At 45.5% G+C, this 16,373-nt stretch overlaps 1 protein-coding gene across 1 annotated transcript; it reads right to left on the bottom strand.

The window, feature by feature from the left end:
- Window positions 1-14,094: 14,094 nt before the first annotated feature.
- Window positions 14,095-15,673, bottom strand: LOC119328255 (AT-hook motif nuclear-localized protein 18-like). The gene has a single exon (XM_037601270.1). It carries the CDS (start codon window positions 15,560-15,562, stop codon window positions 14,522-14,524), a length of 1,041 nt encoding a protein of 346 aa, XP_037457167.1. The 5' UTR covers window positions 15,563-15,673; the 3' UTR covers window positions 14,095-14,521.
- Between the last annotated feature and the right edge of the window lie 700 nt (window positions 15,674-16,373).

The raw sequence follows: 16,373 nt of genomic DNA, 5'->3' as shown, positions 1-16,373 counted from the left end.
GTGAGTTCTTTATGACTAATGCTGAGTCCATGGATTATACGCACTCTCACCTTTCCGTCATTGCTAGCCTCTTCGGTGCTGTGCATTTCCCTTTCTCACCTTCAGAGTTGGTGCAAACTTCGCCGGTGCATCCAAACCCCGTGATATGATACGCTCTATCACACATAAACCTCCTTATATCTTCCTCAAAACAGCCACCATACCTACCTATTATGACATTTCCATAGCCATTCCGAAATATATTGCCATACAACTTTCCACCGTTTTATTTATGACACGCTTCATCATTGTTATATTGCCTTGCATGATCATGTAGTTGACATCGTATTTGTCGCAAAGCCACCATGCATAATTTATCACACATGTCACTCTTGATTCATTTCCCTTCCCGGTACACCGCCAGAGGCATTCATATAGAGTCATATTTTGTTCTATTATCGAGTTGTAATCATTGAGTTGTAAATAAATAGAAGTGTGATGATCATCATTAATAGAGCATTGTCCCAAATAAAAGAGGGGGGAAGGCCAAATAAAAAAAGGCCCACAAAAAGAAAAAAGAAAAAAAAAGAGAAATAAAAAGGGACAATGCTAGTATCCTTTTTTCCACACTTGTGCTTCAAAGTAGCACCATGATCTTTATGATAGAGAGTCTCTTATTTTGTCACTTTCATATACTAGTGGGAATTTTTCATTATAGAACTTGGCTTGTATATTCCACCAATGGGCTTCCTCAAATGCCCTATGTCTTCGTGAGCAAGCAAGTTGGATGCACACCCACTTAGTTTCTTTTGTTGAGCTTTCATACATTTATAGCTCTAGTGCATCCGTTGCATGGCAATTCCTACTCCTTGCATTGACATCAATTGATGGGCATCTCCCTAGCCCGTTGATTAGCCGCGTCGATGTGAGACTTTCTCCTTTTTGTCTTCTCCACATAACCCCCATCATTATATTCTATTCCACCCATAGTGCTATATCCATGGCTCAGGCTCATGTATTGCGTGAAAATTGAAAAGAGTTTGATATTAATAAAGTATGAAACAATTGCTTGGCTTGTCATTGGGGTTGTGCATGATGAGAGCATTCTTGTGTGACGAAATGGAGCATGACCAAACTATATGATTTTGTAGGGTTGAACTTTCTTTGGCCATGTTATTTTGAGAAGACATGATTGCTTAGTTAGTATGCTTGAAGTATTATTATTTTTATGTCAATATTAAACTTTTGTATTAAATCTCTCGGATTGAATATTCATGCCACAATAAAGAAAATTACATTGAGAATTATGCTAGGTAGCATTCCACATCAAAAAATCTGTTTTTATCATTTACCTACTTGAGGACGAGGAGGAATTAACCTTGGGGATGCTAGATACGTCTCCAACGTACCTATAATTTTTTATTGTTCCATGCTATTATATTATCTGTTTTGGATGTTTAATGGGCTTTATTATATATATATATATATATATATATATATATATATATATATATATATATATATATATATATATATATTTGACTAACCTACTAACCCAAGGCCCAGTGCAAATTGCTGTTTTTTTCCTATTTTGGTGTTCCGCAGAAAAGGAATATCAAATGGAATCCAAATGGAATAAAACATTCGGGAGAGTTATTTTTGGAATAAACGTGATCCAGGGGACTTGGAGTAGACGTCAAGAAAGGAGCAAGGAGGCCACGAGGCAGGGAGGCGCGCCTGCCTCCCCTGGGCGCGCCCCCACCCTCGTGGGCCCCTTGCAGCTCCACCGACCTACTTCTTCCTCCTATATATATCCATATACCCCAAAAAAATACAGGAGCACCACGAAACCCTATTTCCACCACCGCAACCTTCTGTACCCAAGAGATCCCATCTTGGGGCCTTTTCCGGAACTCCGTCGGAGGGGGAATCGATCACGGAGGGCTTCTACATCAACACCATTGCCTCTCGGATGATGTGTGAGTAGTTTACCGCAGACCTTCGGGTCCATAGTTATTAGCTAGATGGCTTCTTCTCTCTCTTTGGATGTCAATACAAAGTTCTCCTCGATCTTCTTGGAGATCTATTCGATGTAATTCTGTTTGCGGTGTGTTTGTCGAGATCCGATGAATTGTGGGTTTATGATCAAGTTTATCTATGAACAATATTTTTTTCTTCTCTGAAATCTTTTATGTATGATTTGTTATCTTTGCAAGTTTGAATTATCAGTTTGGTTTGGCCTACTAAACTGATCTTACTTGCAAAGGGGGAAGTGCTTAGCTTTGAGTTCAATTTTGCGGTGTCCTTTCCCAGTGACAACAAGGGCAGCAAGGCACGTATTGTATTGTTGCCATCGAGGATAAAAAAGATGGGGTTTATATCATATTGCTTGAGTTTATCCCTCTACATCATGTCATCTTGCCTAATGTGTTACTCTGTTCTTATGAACTTAATACTCTAGATGCATGCTGGATAGCGGTCAATGTGTGGAGTAATAGTAGTAGATGTAGAATCATTTCGGTCTACTTGCCGCAGACGTGATGACTATATACATGATCATGCCTAGATATTCTCATAATTATTCACTTTTCTATCAATTGCTCGACAGTAATTTGTTTACCACCATAATACTTATGCTATCTTGAGAGAAGCCACTGGTGAAACCTATGGCCCCCGGGTCTACCTTCTATCATATAAGTTTCCCATCTATTTTATTTTGCAATCTTTACTTTCAATCTATATCATAAAAATACCAAAAATATTTATCTTATTATCTCTATCAGATCTCCCTCTCGTAAGTGACCGTGAAGGGATTGACAACCCCTTTATCGCGTTGGTTGCGAGGTTCTTATTTGTTTGTGTAGGTGCGAGGTGACTTGCCTGTAGTCTCCTACTGGATTGATACCTTGGTTCTCAAAAACCGAGGGAAATACTTATGCTACTTTGCTGCATCACCCTTTTCTCTTCAAGGGAAAACCAACGCAGTGCTCAAGAGGTAGCAATCATGATATAAGGAAATATAAATAACTACTTTATTATTGCCTCTAGGGTATATTTCCTTCAGGACTATCTGTTCAAGTGCTTAGAGATATTGTTCAAAAACCTCAGCCACACTCTCACATTCATCTATGTCCAAAACTAAAAATCCTATCTCGGTCCCAACGAACCACAACTGGCCAGACCCACCGATAAACACTTGGCCTAGCCACTACCAAGACCCTAGCAACTCGGTCCCACCAAGATGACCCTTAGGTCCCCCTGAAGAGCAGTTCCCAACCTACTTTTGCCTATTGATTTCATCTCAGAATTTCCGAGTGGTTTCGATCGGTCTCACCAAAGTGTGGAAAGTGATTGGGTCATCAGCCATTGGTCTCACTTAGCTATTGCATCCGGTCTAACTGGGAAGATTTTTCAGAACTTTGTACTAGTCGGTCTCACTGAGTAATTCCAGCTGGTCCCATCAAATAGTGCATAAAGTTGTGTAACAACTAGATTTTTGGTGCTGCCTATATAACCCCCACCCATTGCACCAAGTCTAAGAGAGCAACTAGGATGAAACTACCACTTCACATATCCAATTTTTGAGAGAACCACCTACACTTGTGTTGAAATCAAGGGATTCTACTCCAACATTTGATCCTTGATTTCTAGCCTCCTCAAGTTGCTTTCCACTCCAATCATTCTCCTACCACATAGCCAATCTGTGAGAAATTGATGGAGTGTTGAAGAGACTATCTTTTGAAGCACAAGATCAAGGAGTTCAAAATCAATAACAACATCTATCATCTTTTGGAGAGTGGTGTCTCATAGATTTGTTAGGTGTCACTTGGGAGCCTCCAAGCTTGTGGAGTTGAACCAAGGAGTTTGTAAGGTCATGGAGATCGCCTACTTCGTGATGATCTACCCCGAGTGAGGCTAGTCCTTAGTGGATGTAGGATCAAAAATAGGTCTAGAAGGGGAGGGGTGATTAGACTACTTGACCAAATAAAAATCTAACCTTTTCCCAATTTTAGTTGTGGGCAGATTTTAGCAACTAGCACAAATCAAGCAATCAACCTACACATGAAATTCTAAGAGTGTAGCAGCGGAAAGTAAAACATTGCATATGAAGGTAAAGAGAAGGCTTTGGAGAGTGCAAATGCAATGATGACACAGAGATTTTTGGCATGGTTCCGATAGGTGGTGCTATCGTACGTCCACATTGATGGAGACTTCAACCCACGAAGGGTAACGGTTGTGCTAGTCCACGAAGGGTTCCACCCATGAAGGATCCATGAAGAAGCAACCTTGTCTATCCCACCATGGCCATCGCCCACGAAGGACTTGCCTCACTCGGGTAGATCTTCACGAAGTAGGCGATCTTCTTGCCCTTATGAACTTCTTGGTTCAACTCCACAATCTTGTTGGAGGCTCCCAAGCAACACCTAACCAATCTAGGAGACACCACTCTCCAAAAGGTAATAGATGTTGTGTTGATAATGAACTCCTTACTCTTGTGCTTCAAATGATAGTCTCCCCAACACTCAACTCTCTCTCACCGATTTGAATATGGTGGAAAGATGATTTGAGTGGAAATCAACTTGGGGAAGGCTAGAAATCAAGAATCTTGTGGTTGGATTGGAATGTCTTGATCTCAACACATGAGTAGGTGGTTCTCTCTCAAAAAATGTAAGCCGGAAGTGTAGGCACGTTCTGATGGCTCTCTCACTGATGGAGAAGGGGGTAGAGGGGTATATATAGCCTCCACACAAAATCCAACCGTTACACACATTTGACCCAACTCGGTGAGACCAAATAGAAGAACTCGGTGAGACCGATTCAGTTCAAAATGTGAATGTTAGGAATCTCTGTGGGACCGACTGGAACAACTCGGTGGGACCGATGTGCTAGGGCTAGGGCAAAACCTTATCTCGGTTGCACCGATTGCGTGAACTCGGTGAGACCGATTTTAGCAAAGAGCAAACAGAGACTTGGTCAAGCAAACTCGGTGTGACCTATCGCTCATTTCGGTGAGACCGAAATGTTACAAAAGGAAAACAGAGAGTTTGCAGGGCCATCTCGGTGAGACCGAGATCTGTATCGGTGTGACCGAAGTGTTAGGGTTTCTGGCAATGGCTATGTCAAATGAACTCGGTGGCGCCGGATAGAAGATTTCGGTGGGGCCGAGTTTGACTTTGAGTTTTGGACATATTTGGAATGAGAAAATGGTTGAGGGCTTTGGAGCAATATCACTAATCATTTTGGGCAAGTAGACCATTAAGCAACACCTCATCCCCTTTTAACAGCATTGGCTTTCCTATGGACTCAATGTGATCTCTGATCACTAAAATAGAAATGAAGAGTCTTGAGACTTTTCCAATATGTGTCCTTAGCATTTTGAGGGGTCCACATCTCTAGTCCATGCCATGCCATTCATTGAACTTTCTAAAATATTAAACTTGAATGAATATTAGTTCAATGAGTTATATGTTGTTATGAATTACAAAAACCACCCGGGGATTAGTTGCACTTTCAGTGGACGTAAGCCTTGATGGCATAGACAAGGTTGCTTCTTTCTGGACCCTTTGTGGGTGGAATCCATCGTGGACTCACGTAGCCGTTACTCTCCTTGGGTTGAGGTCTCTATCAACGTGTATGTACAATAGCACCACCTATCGGAATCACGCCAAAAATCACCATGTCTTCATTGCGTTTGATCTTTCAAACTCTACCCCTTTACTTTCTTGCACTTGCATGTCATTTACTATCCGTTGCCCATACTGTAGATATGCATGTGTAGATTGTATTGGTTGCCACTTAACTGATGCTAAAATCTGCCTAAACTTTAAGAAAAATAAAAATTGTACCTTTTGTCTTGTTAGTGTCTATTCAATCCCCTCTAGACCAATCTTCTCGATCCTGCAATCACCTTCGGGTTGGGCTTCACTTGATGAATGTGCCTATTGGGTCGGCTTGTAGCGTCTTCGGTAGGTTTTGAGGGTAAGGTTTCCATGACATGCTCGCACTGGTTATCTGTGGGGTGTGTTCTCGACTATAATAATTTCCGCTGCAGATACTTGCTGGCTATTTGCCTCTCCTTAATAAAAATTTGGGACGGGGGAACCCCTATTTTTAATAAAAAAAAAAGGTTAGTGGTGACTCTGGGCATGGTGCCCATGGGCAAAGCTACAAAAAGGATAAAAGTTCGACGTGTTTATCTACATATACTACATGGATTCAACACTAACTGGTCTTTGATATACACTTATTTACCAAAGTTTTTGCATTTGCTAACCATCAGGTACCTATTTTTTTTCTTTTGCCAGTCACTTTCTGCTTCGCGCAAGGCCAAAGGCGGGGATGACACGACGAGCACCAGCGATCAGCGTTGGACACAGCGAGGCCGACCCATTATGAGCAGGAGCCGGTGATTTCTAGCAGGAGCGAGTTTGGAACTTAGTTGGGGGTTGGGGTCGGGTGTAGGGATTGCCGGAGCCGTCCATCGGGGCGGATTAGAGGGATGGCCGGGGACGACTGCCAACATGGCAGTGGAGGGAGATCGAGGGTAGGATGGGGTGACGTGGTAGCGTCCGCCAGCCGCGAGGATGGACAAAACGTTTAGGGCGGGGTAGGACGCAGGGGAGATGGAGGAATCTTCACGGGCAAATGAAGTAGCAAGACAGGAGTAAGAAGAACAACTCGCACGATAACCGTTGGATGTTGATCAGTCGGTCAAGATAAAAGTGACTGGCAGTGAAATATTTTTGAGGTACCTGGCATATAGCTGGTTCCAATGATTTTCTCAAACTTTATTTGGGGTTCTCTATTAGCTTAAGAGAGTTTCTATTTGAAGTATGTATTTTTTTTCTTGGCTAACAATACTGAATTCTTTTCTTGACTGTACTATAATCACGATCAGGCCCAACATATCTTTCATCCCCAGATTTTTGATAACCACCCCGCCACCCTCCTTTTTTGTCTTGTGCGGAAATGGAATTTGACAGAATTTGATATTTTTATAAGCTGATAGAACAAAGTTGTCTGTTTAAATTTATAACTAAAATCATGACAAGTATTTTGGAACGGAGGAAGGCAAAACAGGACGACATTAAAATGAACACATAATCGACTGTTTGCAATTATCATTAAATCTTATATGAAGGAAAAGCTGAGAGGTTAGAGCATCTACAGTCGGGTGCCTCAAACCAGCCTCAAACACTCGGGCAGATGCCCCGATCATTGATCGGTAAAAAATACCAACATAGACGGGCTCCTCATATCGGCCCTAAACGCCCCGACTGACCGACACTTCCATATCTAGCCCAAATCTAGGGCGGGTATGAGGAGGCCCGGGTGTGTCTGCCACGCCGGACCAGAAAACCTGACCCCACCACAAAATGCACCAAATCTAGTCCACCAAGCCTACAGCCGTCCTCCCACACCCGTCCACCATTTCTTGCATTCGAGCTATCACTGCCGTCCACCATTTGCTGCATCTGAGTCGTCGTCCAACATTTCCTGCATCCGAGCCGTCACCGTTGTCCACCATTTCCTGCATTCGAGCCGTCACTGTCGTCAATCCTTGCTCCCCCATGCTTGCGGTCGGCCCCCATCCGCCGCCCTTGATGTTGAATAGCATATCCCACATCGCAGCCATGGAGGCTGGTTCAACGTCGTCCGTGGGTCTCTCGTCCTTGGCTCCGGCATGCAAACCGAAGAACGTTGCTAGAGGGCGCGGCGAAGGAGGCATCAATAGAGGGAAGCGATGTCACAGGGAGCGGATGTGGGCCTCTATGAGCAGCTGTCCCCCCTCCGCGCGCAGGCCCCCAGACCCCGTCCAAATTGTTGTAGGTTTGAAGTTGGCAGAATATCAAGCCCCATTCCCAGCAAGAAAAGAAGGCAAAGCTGCCCAAGGCAAGAGGTCCGACATTCATAACTTTTAAGGATATCTTGTTGCTTAAATCTTGGTTGGTCACAACCTTGGACGCCATATCTGGCACAGAGCAAAACGGCAATAGGTACTGGCAGAAGATCCACATGCACTATCATGAACACAAACACTATATGGAACCGTATCCTATCGTGACCACCCGCAATGTGTCATCTCTCCAACATCAATGGGGGATCATTCAAGGAGAAGTGAACAAGTGCGTTGGCTACTATGCACACGTGCTTGGCTGCCCGCAAAGTGGGATGGGAGTGGCAACGCACATAAGTAATTATTTCATTTTGTCATCATTTCAATTGTTTTTTTTGTATTCTCATTATTATACATACATTGTTTGTTAGTTGGTTGCGGTGGCCACTATGTATCAAGAAACGGAGAAGAAGCCATTTGATTTTAGCCATTGTTGGGTGATATTGAATGGCATCCCAAAGTGGACACAACTTGTGGAAGATCTCAATGCTAGCAAGAGGAAGAATGACGGGTCAAGCTCACACCAATCAATTGGATTGGATGACGACGAACAAGAAGTTGTAGGGGAGAATGGAAGAGCCACTGTGCCAAAGGATAACCCGCAAGTGATGGGAAACAAGTGGGATGAGGCGAGGGCCTCCCGTTACGCCGCCGCAACAAAAATTTCCTCCACATGGACATGCATTATTTTCCGTAAGAGGATAGGTACAAGCTCATGTTGTATGCGCATAAGGAGAAGATGGATTGGGATCGAGAGAGGGTGAGCAAGAAACTACAAATTGAGAGGGAGAAGATCGTGTTGGAGAAGAAATGCGCAGTGATCAAATGGGAGCTCGAGAAGGCCCAAACATTTGGAGAGATTGAGCTTGAGAAGGAGATATTGCAACTTGCTCGAGCATGGAGGATGCGAAGGTAATGTTGACGGACGAAAGCCTCTTGGATGAGTATGCAAAAAAGTGGCTTGTGACGATGAAGAAGTAGATCGATGAACATAGAAAGTACGCCACAGCAAGAGCGGCGATGGCAGCAGCGAAAGCAGAGGCACGGATGCAAGCATAGCAGACGGCAAGGATGCATGAAGAAAAGGCGGAGCGGGAGGCAAGGATGGCTCCGGACCAGAAGGCAAGAATGGCATCCGATGAGTGATCCGGCCAACAAGTGATCACGTTGGGACTTGAATTTTATTTTAGGATGCCCGAATTGTTATATGTAGAGGTTGTTTGGTTTGCGACTAAATTTGCTTAAGGTTGCCACACTTAAGGTTAGGCAAGTTTGACCAACTTGGTTGGGTATTTGGTTCAAGTCACACCTTAGGCAAGCCACATTAGGGTCCCACATCACATACACTCAAAAAGTATGGTAAGATTCCCTTAGGCATGTCAACTTATGGCTCTCGTTTTGAAAAAGAGGGCTGTTTGGTTCTAGGCCTAGCATTGCCACACTTTACCATATATTTTTGCCAACCTTGGCTAAGCTTAGTTCATCAAAATGAGAGTCACAAGCAGTGGCAGAGGCAGGGGGGCCTCCCCAATATTAGTCACTTCTTTGTATTTTTGGCGTGAACAGTAATTTTTTTGTTATGTTTTCTTAATTGCCCCCCCCCCCCTCCCCCCCAAGATCATAAATTTATGATTGCTGCCTCCGCCACTGGCCACAAGTTGGCAAGTCTAAGGGAATCTTGTCATACTTTTTGTGTGTATGTCATGTGAGGCTCAAGTATGACTTATCTAAGGTATGGCTTAAATCAAACACTCACCTAAGTTAGTTAAACTTGCCTAACATTAAGTGTGGCAACCTTTGGCAAAGTTAGTCACAAGCGAAACAGCCCCATACCTTAGACAAGTGTGACAACATTGTATGGCAAAGTGTGGCATAGTTAGGCCTCGAACCAAACAACAGTTTATTTTGTTTTGTCGCATCGTTGAACTGTTGAATTGTGATAGATTTGTGGTCGATGATGCACATGCATGTATTACAGGGATTTGAGAATCAACATTTAAAGTGTGTGGCCGTCTGGTAGGCAAAATGAGGGGCCGTCCGAGGATTTATATGCAAGTCCGGATGTAGAGGCTCCTAGTTTCACTTTCACCTAGACCTAGCTAAACTAGTCTGTTTTATCCGCAACAAGCCGGCAGCAGCTAGCATGCACACCGCACTGATTGAGAAAATGCTGGAAGGTGCACGCATATGCTTCATCCCCCGATCTCATCACACTCACATCTTCCATGGGGACGGATGGACGGATTTAATGCAATGCCCCCTCTCTCTCGATCGTATGTTTACAGGGTAGGGCTCAAGAAGAGTAGGAGCGGCGCCTTCTCCGGCGTCGTGCATGCATGAACACAAGCTGCTGCTGCTCCACGCACGCTCCGAAGAGAGTCTCTCTCACTAGGCTAGGCTAGGTTTAGGCTAGGGCCTGGGGGTGTCCCATCACTAGCTGTTGAACGCCATACCTCCCAACTGTTGCTGCCTCGAAAAGGCGCCACCTGCACGTGTGCCCCCTGACCACCACCACCACCTCGCATCACTACACATACACTTCACGCCCACACACGTCACATCGCTACGAGCCACCGCTGGATTCTTCAGGCGGCCCATGCCCTCAGTTACCACCACCTCTGCGTCGCCATTGCATCCATGTCCATCCGTCCATGGCTCCATGCCTGTTAAATTACCACTGCATCATCGCCCTCACCACCCATCTATCTTCATACCCCTTCTTTCCTTCTACTCACCTCATCACACCCCGTCTTCTGCACCGAGCTGCGGCTGCAGGCTGCACGCTGCCACTGTTCCTTGCATCAGCCTCGAACTCGGCGCCACCTCTGGTGCTCGATCATGCGGTAAAAGTTGAGACCCAAACCCCGGCAGCAGCATCGCTTCCTGCACGCAGAATCATTCGCTGCTGGTGCTGCCTTTCCCGTCCCTCCCCCTCTCTCTCTCTCTCTCTCGCTGTTGTTTTTACTGCTAACATGCAGCGCTGATCCGGTTAACAAACTTTGCATGCATGCATGCGATTGCATGTTTGCATGCTGCCGAGGCATGAAGGTGAAGGCAGGGGTGGCACTGTGGCCTGGTCGCGGGCAGCAGGGACCGTGCATGCATGTCACAGTGCATTCTGCTTCCGATGCGCGCAGCGCAGGAGAAGGAAATGCTCGGAGACAAGTACGCATTGGAGCCACGCATGCGCCACTGCAGTGCGCACACTATTATATCCACCCCATTCATCGACATCATCCTAGTAATTAGTTAGTTACTCACGCGTCAAAAAGTTTAGTTCGTTGCTCCGTTCAGACCTTTCTGGCCACCAATCATACCTTCACCTCATGCACTGTAATATATACCTACTACTAGTACTATCTCTATCCGGTTTTTGTGACAAGGGCATGGGTTTTAGGTTATCAATTCGATATGAGAAACATGTTTTATATGCCATACAAAATTATACTCCCTCCGGTCTTTTTTACTCTGCATATTAAAATTCTCTAAAGTCAAACTTCACAAAATTTTACCGTATTTATATGAAAAAATATCAACATCTGTCATGCTAAAGTTATATAATATGAAACTTCAAGTCATGACACATCTATTGATATTGATTTCAGATTGTGAATGTTGATATTTTTTTTATAAAGTTGGTCAAACTTTATGAGGCTTGACTTCAGTCAAATCTTATATGCGAACTAAAAAGGACCGGAGGGAGTATCATTTGATCCATTGTCGAATGAACTTTCTGAACATATAATTTTGGGGGCGTATTACACACATTTCATTAGTCAAATCCAAGAACTAAAAAACTATGGCCGTCTTACCAACCCGGATGGAGGGAGTAGCAATTATGTTCTTGCATGATCAAGCCTGCCTTGCTGTAATGGAAGCCATATCTACAAAATATGCATCGGCGGATTCACAAGAGGGCAGAACGAACAATAATTTTCAGCCTAGATTTCGGGCCCGAGCAATATAGCGGCACCAAGACATTGTCTTCAACAAGGTAATGACTTGGAATTGCATCGTTGTTGATCACTTGAGTCCAGTTAATCAACGTTCAACAGTTGATTTTCGCCCGAGACATGAAACAATGTTACATTCACCATCTTGATGACATATCTTCCAAGGCCGAGAGGTGTGTCTCTGCTGTGGAGGAGGGGCCTCGTCGGGTGGACATGGTTGACACAGATGTGAGTTTGTTTGTGTTACAATTTTTCTTTACATCTCATTCAATCTTACTCCAATAAAAAATTTCAGGCTTCTTTGGATTGTAGGACTTTCATAGGAATTTTGGAGTATTTCAATCCTAAGTATTTTTTTCCCTTTGGATCATTGACATGGGTTAGCAAATTTATATGGAATCCATTCCTATGCTCTCGGATCTCAACATGAGTTCAAACCTTATTTTATTTCTTCTTTGAAAATTCCAATGCATTTCACTCTTGTATCTCGCCAACCCCCTAAAGTACACATGTTTACTTCATATGCATATAATGTTTAGTTCATGTGTTTTAGAATCCTGTTGGAATCCATAGTACTACTATGTGACATCTCAGTACCTTGTTTTTCATATTCCTATGTTTTGAAATTTCTACAATCAAGAGCCATAGAGAGCTAGCCATTTATAGTGATGTCTTAATTTAGCGAAACTGTATGTGCAATAATGTTAACACATGCTATTACGTATCATGAAAGAGGTTAATCTTTTCCGTTGAAACTACTGGTTTGGTACAACTTTCCTCATAGACTCTGGCTCATTTTTTATTTTACAATTTGCAATTTTTCAAAAAAAAAGGACTTAGTAAAGTGATTTATTTATCCGATATTTGTGAAAGGATACAATTTAGTTTAGCACAGGTTTTAAATCATAAAATTTCTTGACTAAAATTTGCATTCACTTGACCCCATAACATAAATATATGATATTTTTAGTTGTTTTGGATGGAATAGACCTTTTTATATATGCGGGGCATATTGTGTGAAAAATAGGCAAAATAGAAAGAAGGAATTTGAATTATGTGTAAGCCACATGCAAATGGCTTCATGTCCAAAGGATCATTGGTATTCCTACCTTAATGTGATGGTGTGATGTATTATCCATATCAATATTCAAGCAATAATTCAGGCATTTTGTGAGGCAAAAACAATACATTAGCCATGTAATTGTGCAAACACATTGCTTTAGTAAGTACCTCACAACGATGTGCCTAGCTTGTTATCTGACTTTTCACAACCCCTCTCATTATTTGAGAAACTATATATGAACATTTTCTGCACTCGTTCCAATCGCTTACTTTCTCTACTTCTTTATAAGGTTTCATTTTGGACGACATTCGCATCACCAGGTTGATCAACAACTTCCAAAAATATACCAGAGCAGGCTTGGTTGGACCGGTGATGGTATATGTGCATGTATTTTAGGGGCCGGTTACTGGTTTCCTGAAATTTCTCTTTGTTTGAATGTCATTGATTTGTTGAAACCCATATTTAGCGAGAAACGTTTCCTGGAATGAACCGGAATCCTCGGCACGACACCGGGAACACACTTTGACATAAGATGTATATTAACTTCATTATACTTAAAATCTAACAAAATCATATATTAAATGTATATCCATCGCAAAAAAATATATTAAATGTATATGATTGATGAAAATATCATTCAAGATACCATTGTGCATGTATGTTTCAAGCATATAGCTAATGTCTACACATTTTTAGATAACAACATCAATCCTTTTGTGAATGTCGAGTCACACCAATGTCCAAAACATTATGGAGAAAAAGCGTTTAGAATTTGGACCACTGATTCGAGCACCATTTTTGAGTTATTCTGAGACCGTATAGATCTCTCATCACCTGTAGCCAGGCGTATGTGGGTGTCTCAAAGAGAATCAAGCACAAGGAGACATCTGTGAGCATATATGTCCGGTCCGAGACATAAAATATTGCAAGGTTGTGTGTGTGGTGTGTGCTGGTGCAGTGGTTGGGCTTGCTGCTAGGTTGTGCACCGCTGTTCCAGCCAGCAAACAAGCAACCAAAATGGGAAAACAACATACTAGGAGAATTGGTGAAGTTGTTCGTGCGGCTGATACCATCTGTGTGTCCGTTTCTCTCTCTAACCAAGTCATCGATTTGTATGTATGAATGCAGAAACGTATAGAAAATATGATCGAACTGGCCCAAGAGAAACAACAAGGGAGTCACCCATCATCCTCCATAAAATACGCAGGTTTGTTCAAAGCTAGCTAGTCATGCATGTAGCATCAGGACAAAGATAGAGACAGATGGATTAAGATATGAACGAACCAACAAAGCTTCTACTACTTGATTGTAATTACCACTAAGCCCTTCCTCTCCGTTGATCCTACATGGTGCATGCATTGCTTGCTTGATTGGGTAAAAGGGGTGGAAGGTAAAAACATAGAATTAACATTGACACACTACTTAGGAAACACTAGTTTGTTTCACCATGGTCCATGGATGCCCTTGCTAGCTACTTGCAAGCAGTCTGTAACAAAGAGTAACAACAGGATCGAGATCGATTGATTGATTGATGAGGAGCATAATTAGCAGAGGAGATAGGAGTTGATAATGGATGAACTCTTAGCTTCGGTTCCGTCCCTCCATGTGCGTCGGTGGATCGGTTGATGATCAGTAGGGCGAGACGCGGCCGCCGCTGCCGCCCGGGGTGGTCCAGCCGTAGGGGTCGCCGGGGAGCTGCTGGAGGCCGTTCATCAGGTTGTGGGGGAGGTGGTGGTCGGGCGCCTGCGCCAGGGACGAGGACGGCTGGTGCTGCTGCTGGAGCTGGTGTGTCGGCAATGGCAGCGGCGGTGGGGAGGAGTGCGCCTGCGCGAGGCCCTGCGCTGCGGATGGCTCTTCGTCGTCGAGGGGGAGGCGCTCGTAGGAGGCGTTGCCAAAGGAGGCGGCCATGATGACCACCGGGCCGGAGGCCACGAGCGCGCCGGCGACCGAGCCGCCCACGACCTGGCCCTGGCCGCCGGAGACGTACACGGTGAGCCCCGTGGCGGAAGGAGGCGCTGGCGGGGGCAGGAAGGAGCCGGAGAGCGAGAGGATGTCGAAGCAGCCGGCGAGCGTGGCGACGGCGCCGCCGGGCTGGCGGACGGAGACGTTGGCGACGGCGCCCGTGCCGCTGAGCACGCAGACCCCGACCTGGCGGCGGCGCGCGAAGGCGGCGACGCAGTCGACGACGTCGCATCCGGCGGCGACCTCGAGGACGTGCGCCCGCAGCGCGCTGGCGCTGTCCCGCGTGATGATGACGGGCGGCTTGGGCTTGTTCTTGGACCCCGCGGGCCGGCCCCTGGGCCGCCGCATCACCGCCAGCGCCTGCTGCTGCTGCTGCTGCCCCTCCTCGCCTCCTCCGCCGCCCGCGTGCTGCTGCTGCTGCTGCGCGGATCCTCCTCCTCCGCCGCCGCCGCCGCCCATGTGCTGCTCGCCCTCGCCGCCGCTGTTGCCGTTGTTGCTGCCGCCGCTGTTGATGGTGGTGTTGCTCTCGTCCACGAGCTCCTGCTTGGCCAGCATCCCGCCGAGCAGCTGGTGGTGGTGGTCCTGGAAATGCTGGAACGCCGGGTGCTGCTGCTGGCCCGGGAAGTGGCCGTGGAACGGGTGGAACGTCCCCACCGGCGGCCCGAAGTGGTGGCCCCCGCCGTGCGCCGCCGCGGCCACCGGATCCATCGATCCAAATCCCTGCCGGCTACGCTTGCAAGCAAGACGAACGCGGTGACGACGACGGACGACGGACGGTGGAGTGGTGGAGGTGGTCAAAGCTCAAAGGCCGGGTTTTGCGTTTGGTGCGGTGCTCGGAGGGGAGGGTAGGGAGGGGGGGTTAAGACAAGCGCGTAGATTGGGGGGGTGAGGGGGGGCGCGGGGCCCACGCGAGCGCGAGGGTGGTGGTGGGGTGGGGCCCACCGGAGCTCCGGCCCTGGGGTCGTCGTCTCCTGATGGCGATCGGGTCGGGCGGTCAGACGAAGATGAGATCAGTACTGCCGCTGGTGCTGGCCACGTCGCCGGCCCCCTGACATGCATGTCTCGCTGCAGGCAAGCGCGGTGTTGACCGCGCGGGCCGGTAGAGCTACACCCATACCTCATCGCCTCGCCGGCCGCCCGCCCGCGGTTTGAATCATTTCCTACCCAAAATTCGGTGGAGATACCTGCGACCCAAAATCTGATATCAAATTCAAAAATCATTGTCAAAGAACTTGTGCAAAAAAAAAAACCATCTTTCATCGAAGATATTCCAAGATGGCAAATACTCCTATTTAAAACATATACGGATTTAAAGAAATAAACGATATGCGCCATGATGATAAGCAAAATAATAGATGGACATGAGGGGAGTGCTAGATTCATTTTTTAAGAAATAAGTTGACGGGGTCTTCGATGTCATCGTTTAGATGCGGTACATAAGAGGTCGATAATTCCAAAAGTGGTTCCATTTCATTATTTCTATGGGAACTTGACTCCTTTGGGGCCAGCATAAATATTC

The sequence above is a fragment of the Triticum dicoccoides genome, chromosome 7A, assembly GCF_002162155.2.
Source record: "Triticum dicoccoides isolate Atlit2015 ecotype Zavitan chromosome 7A, WEW_v2.0, whole genome shotgun sequence".
Lineage (NCBI taxonomy): Eukaryota > Viridiplantae > Streptophyta > Magnoliopsida > Poales > Poaceae > Triticum > Triticum dicoccoides.
The sequence above is the reverse complement of the archived record's forward strand: the minus strand, read 5'-3'. Positions and strand labels throughout refer to the sequence as shown.

Bases quoted from the DNA above. Each gene is read 5' to 3' on its own strand.
- LOC119328255 (XM_037601270.1), bottom strand. From the start codon at position 15,562: ATGGATCCGGTGGCCGCGGCGGCGCACGGCGGGGGCCACCACTTCGGG.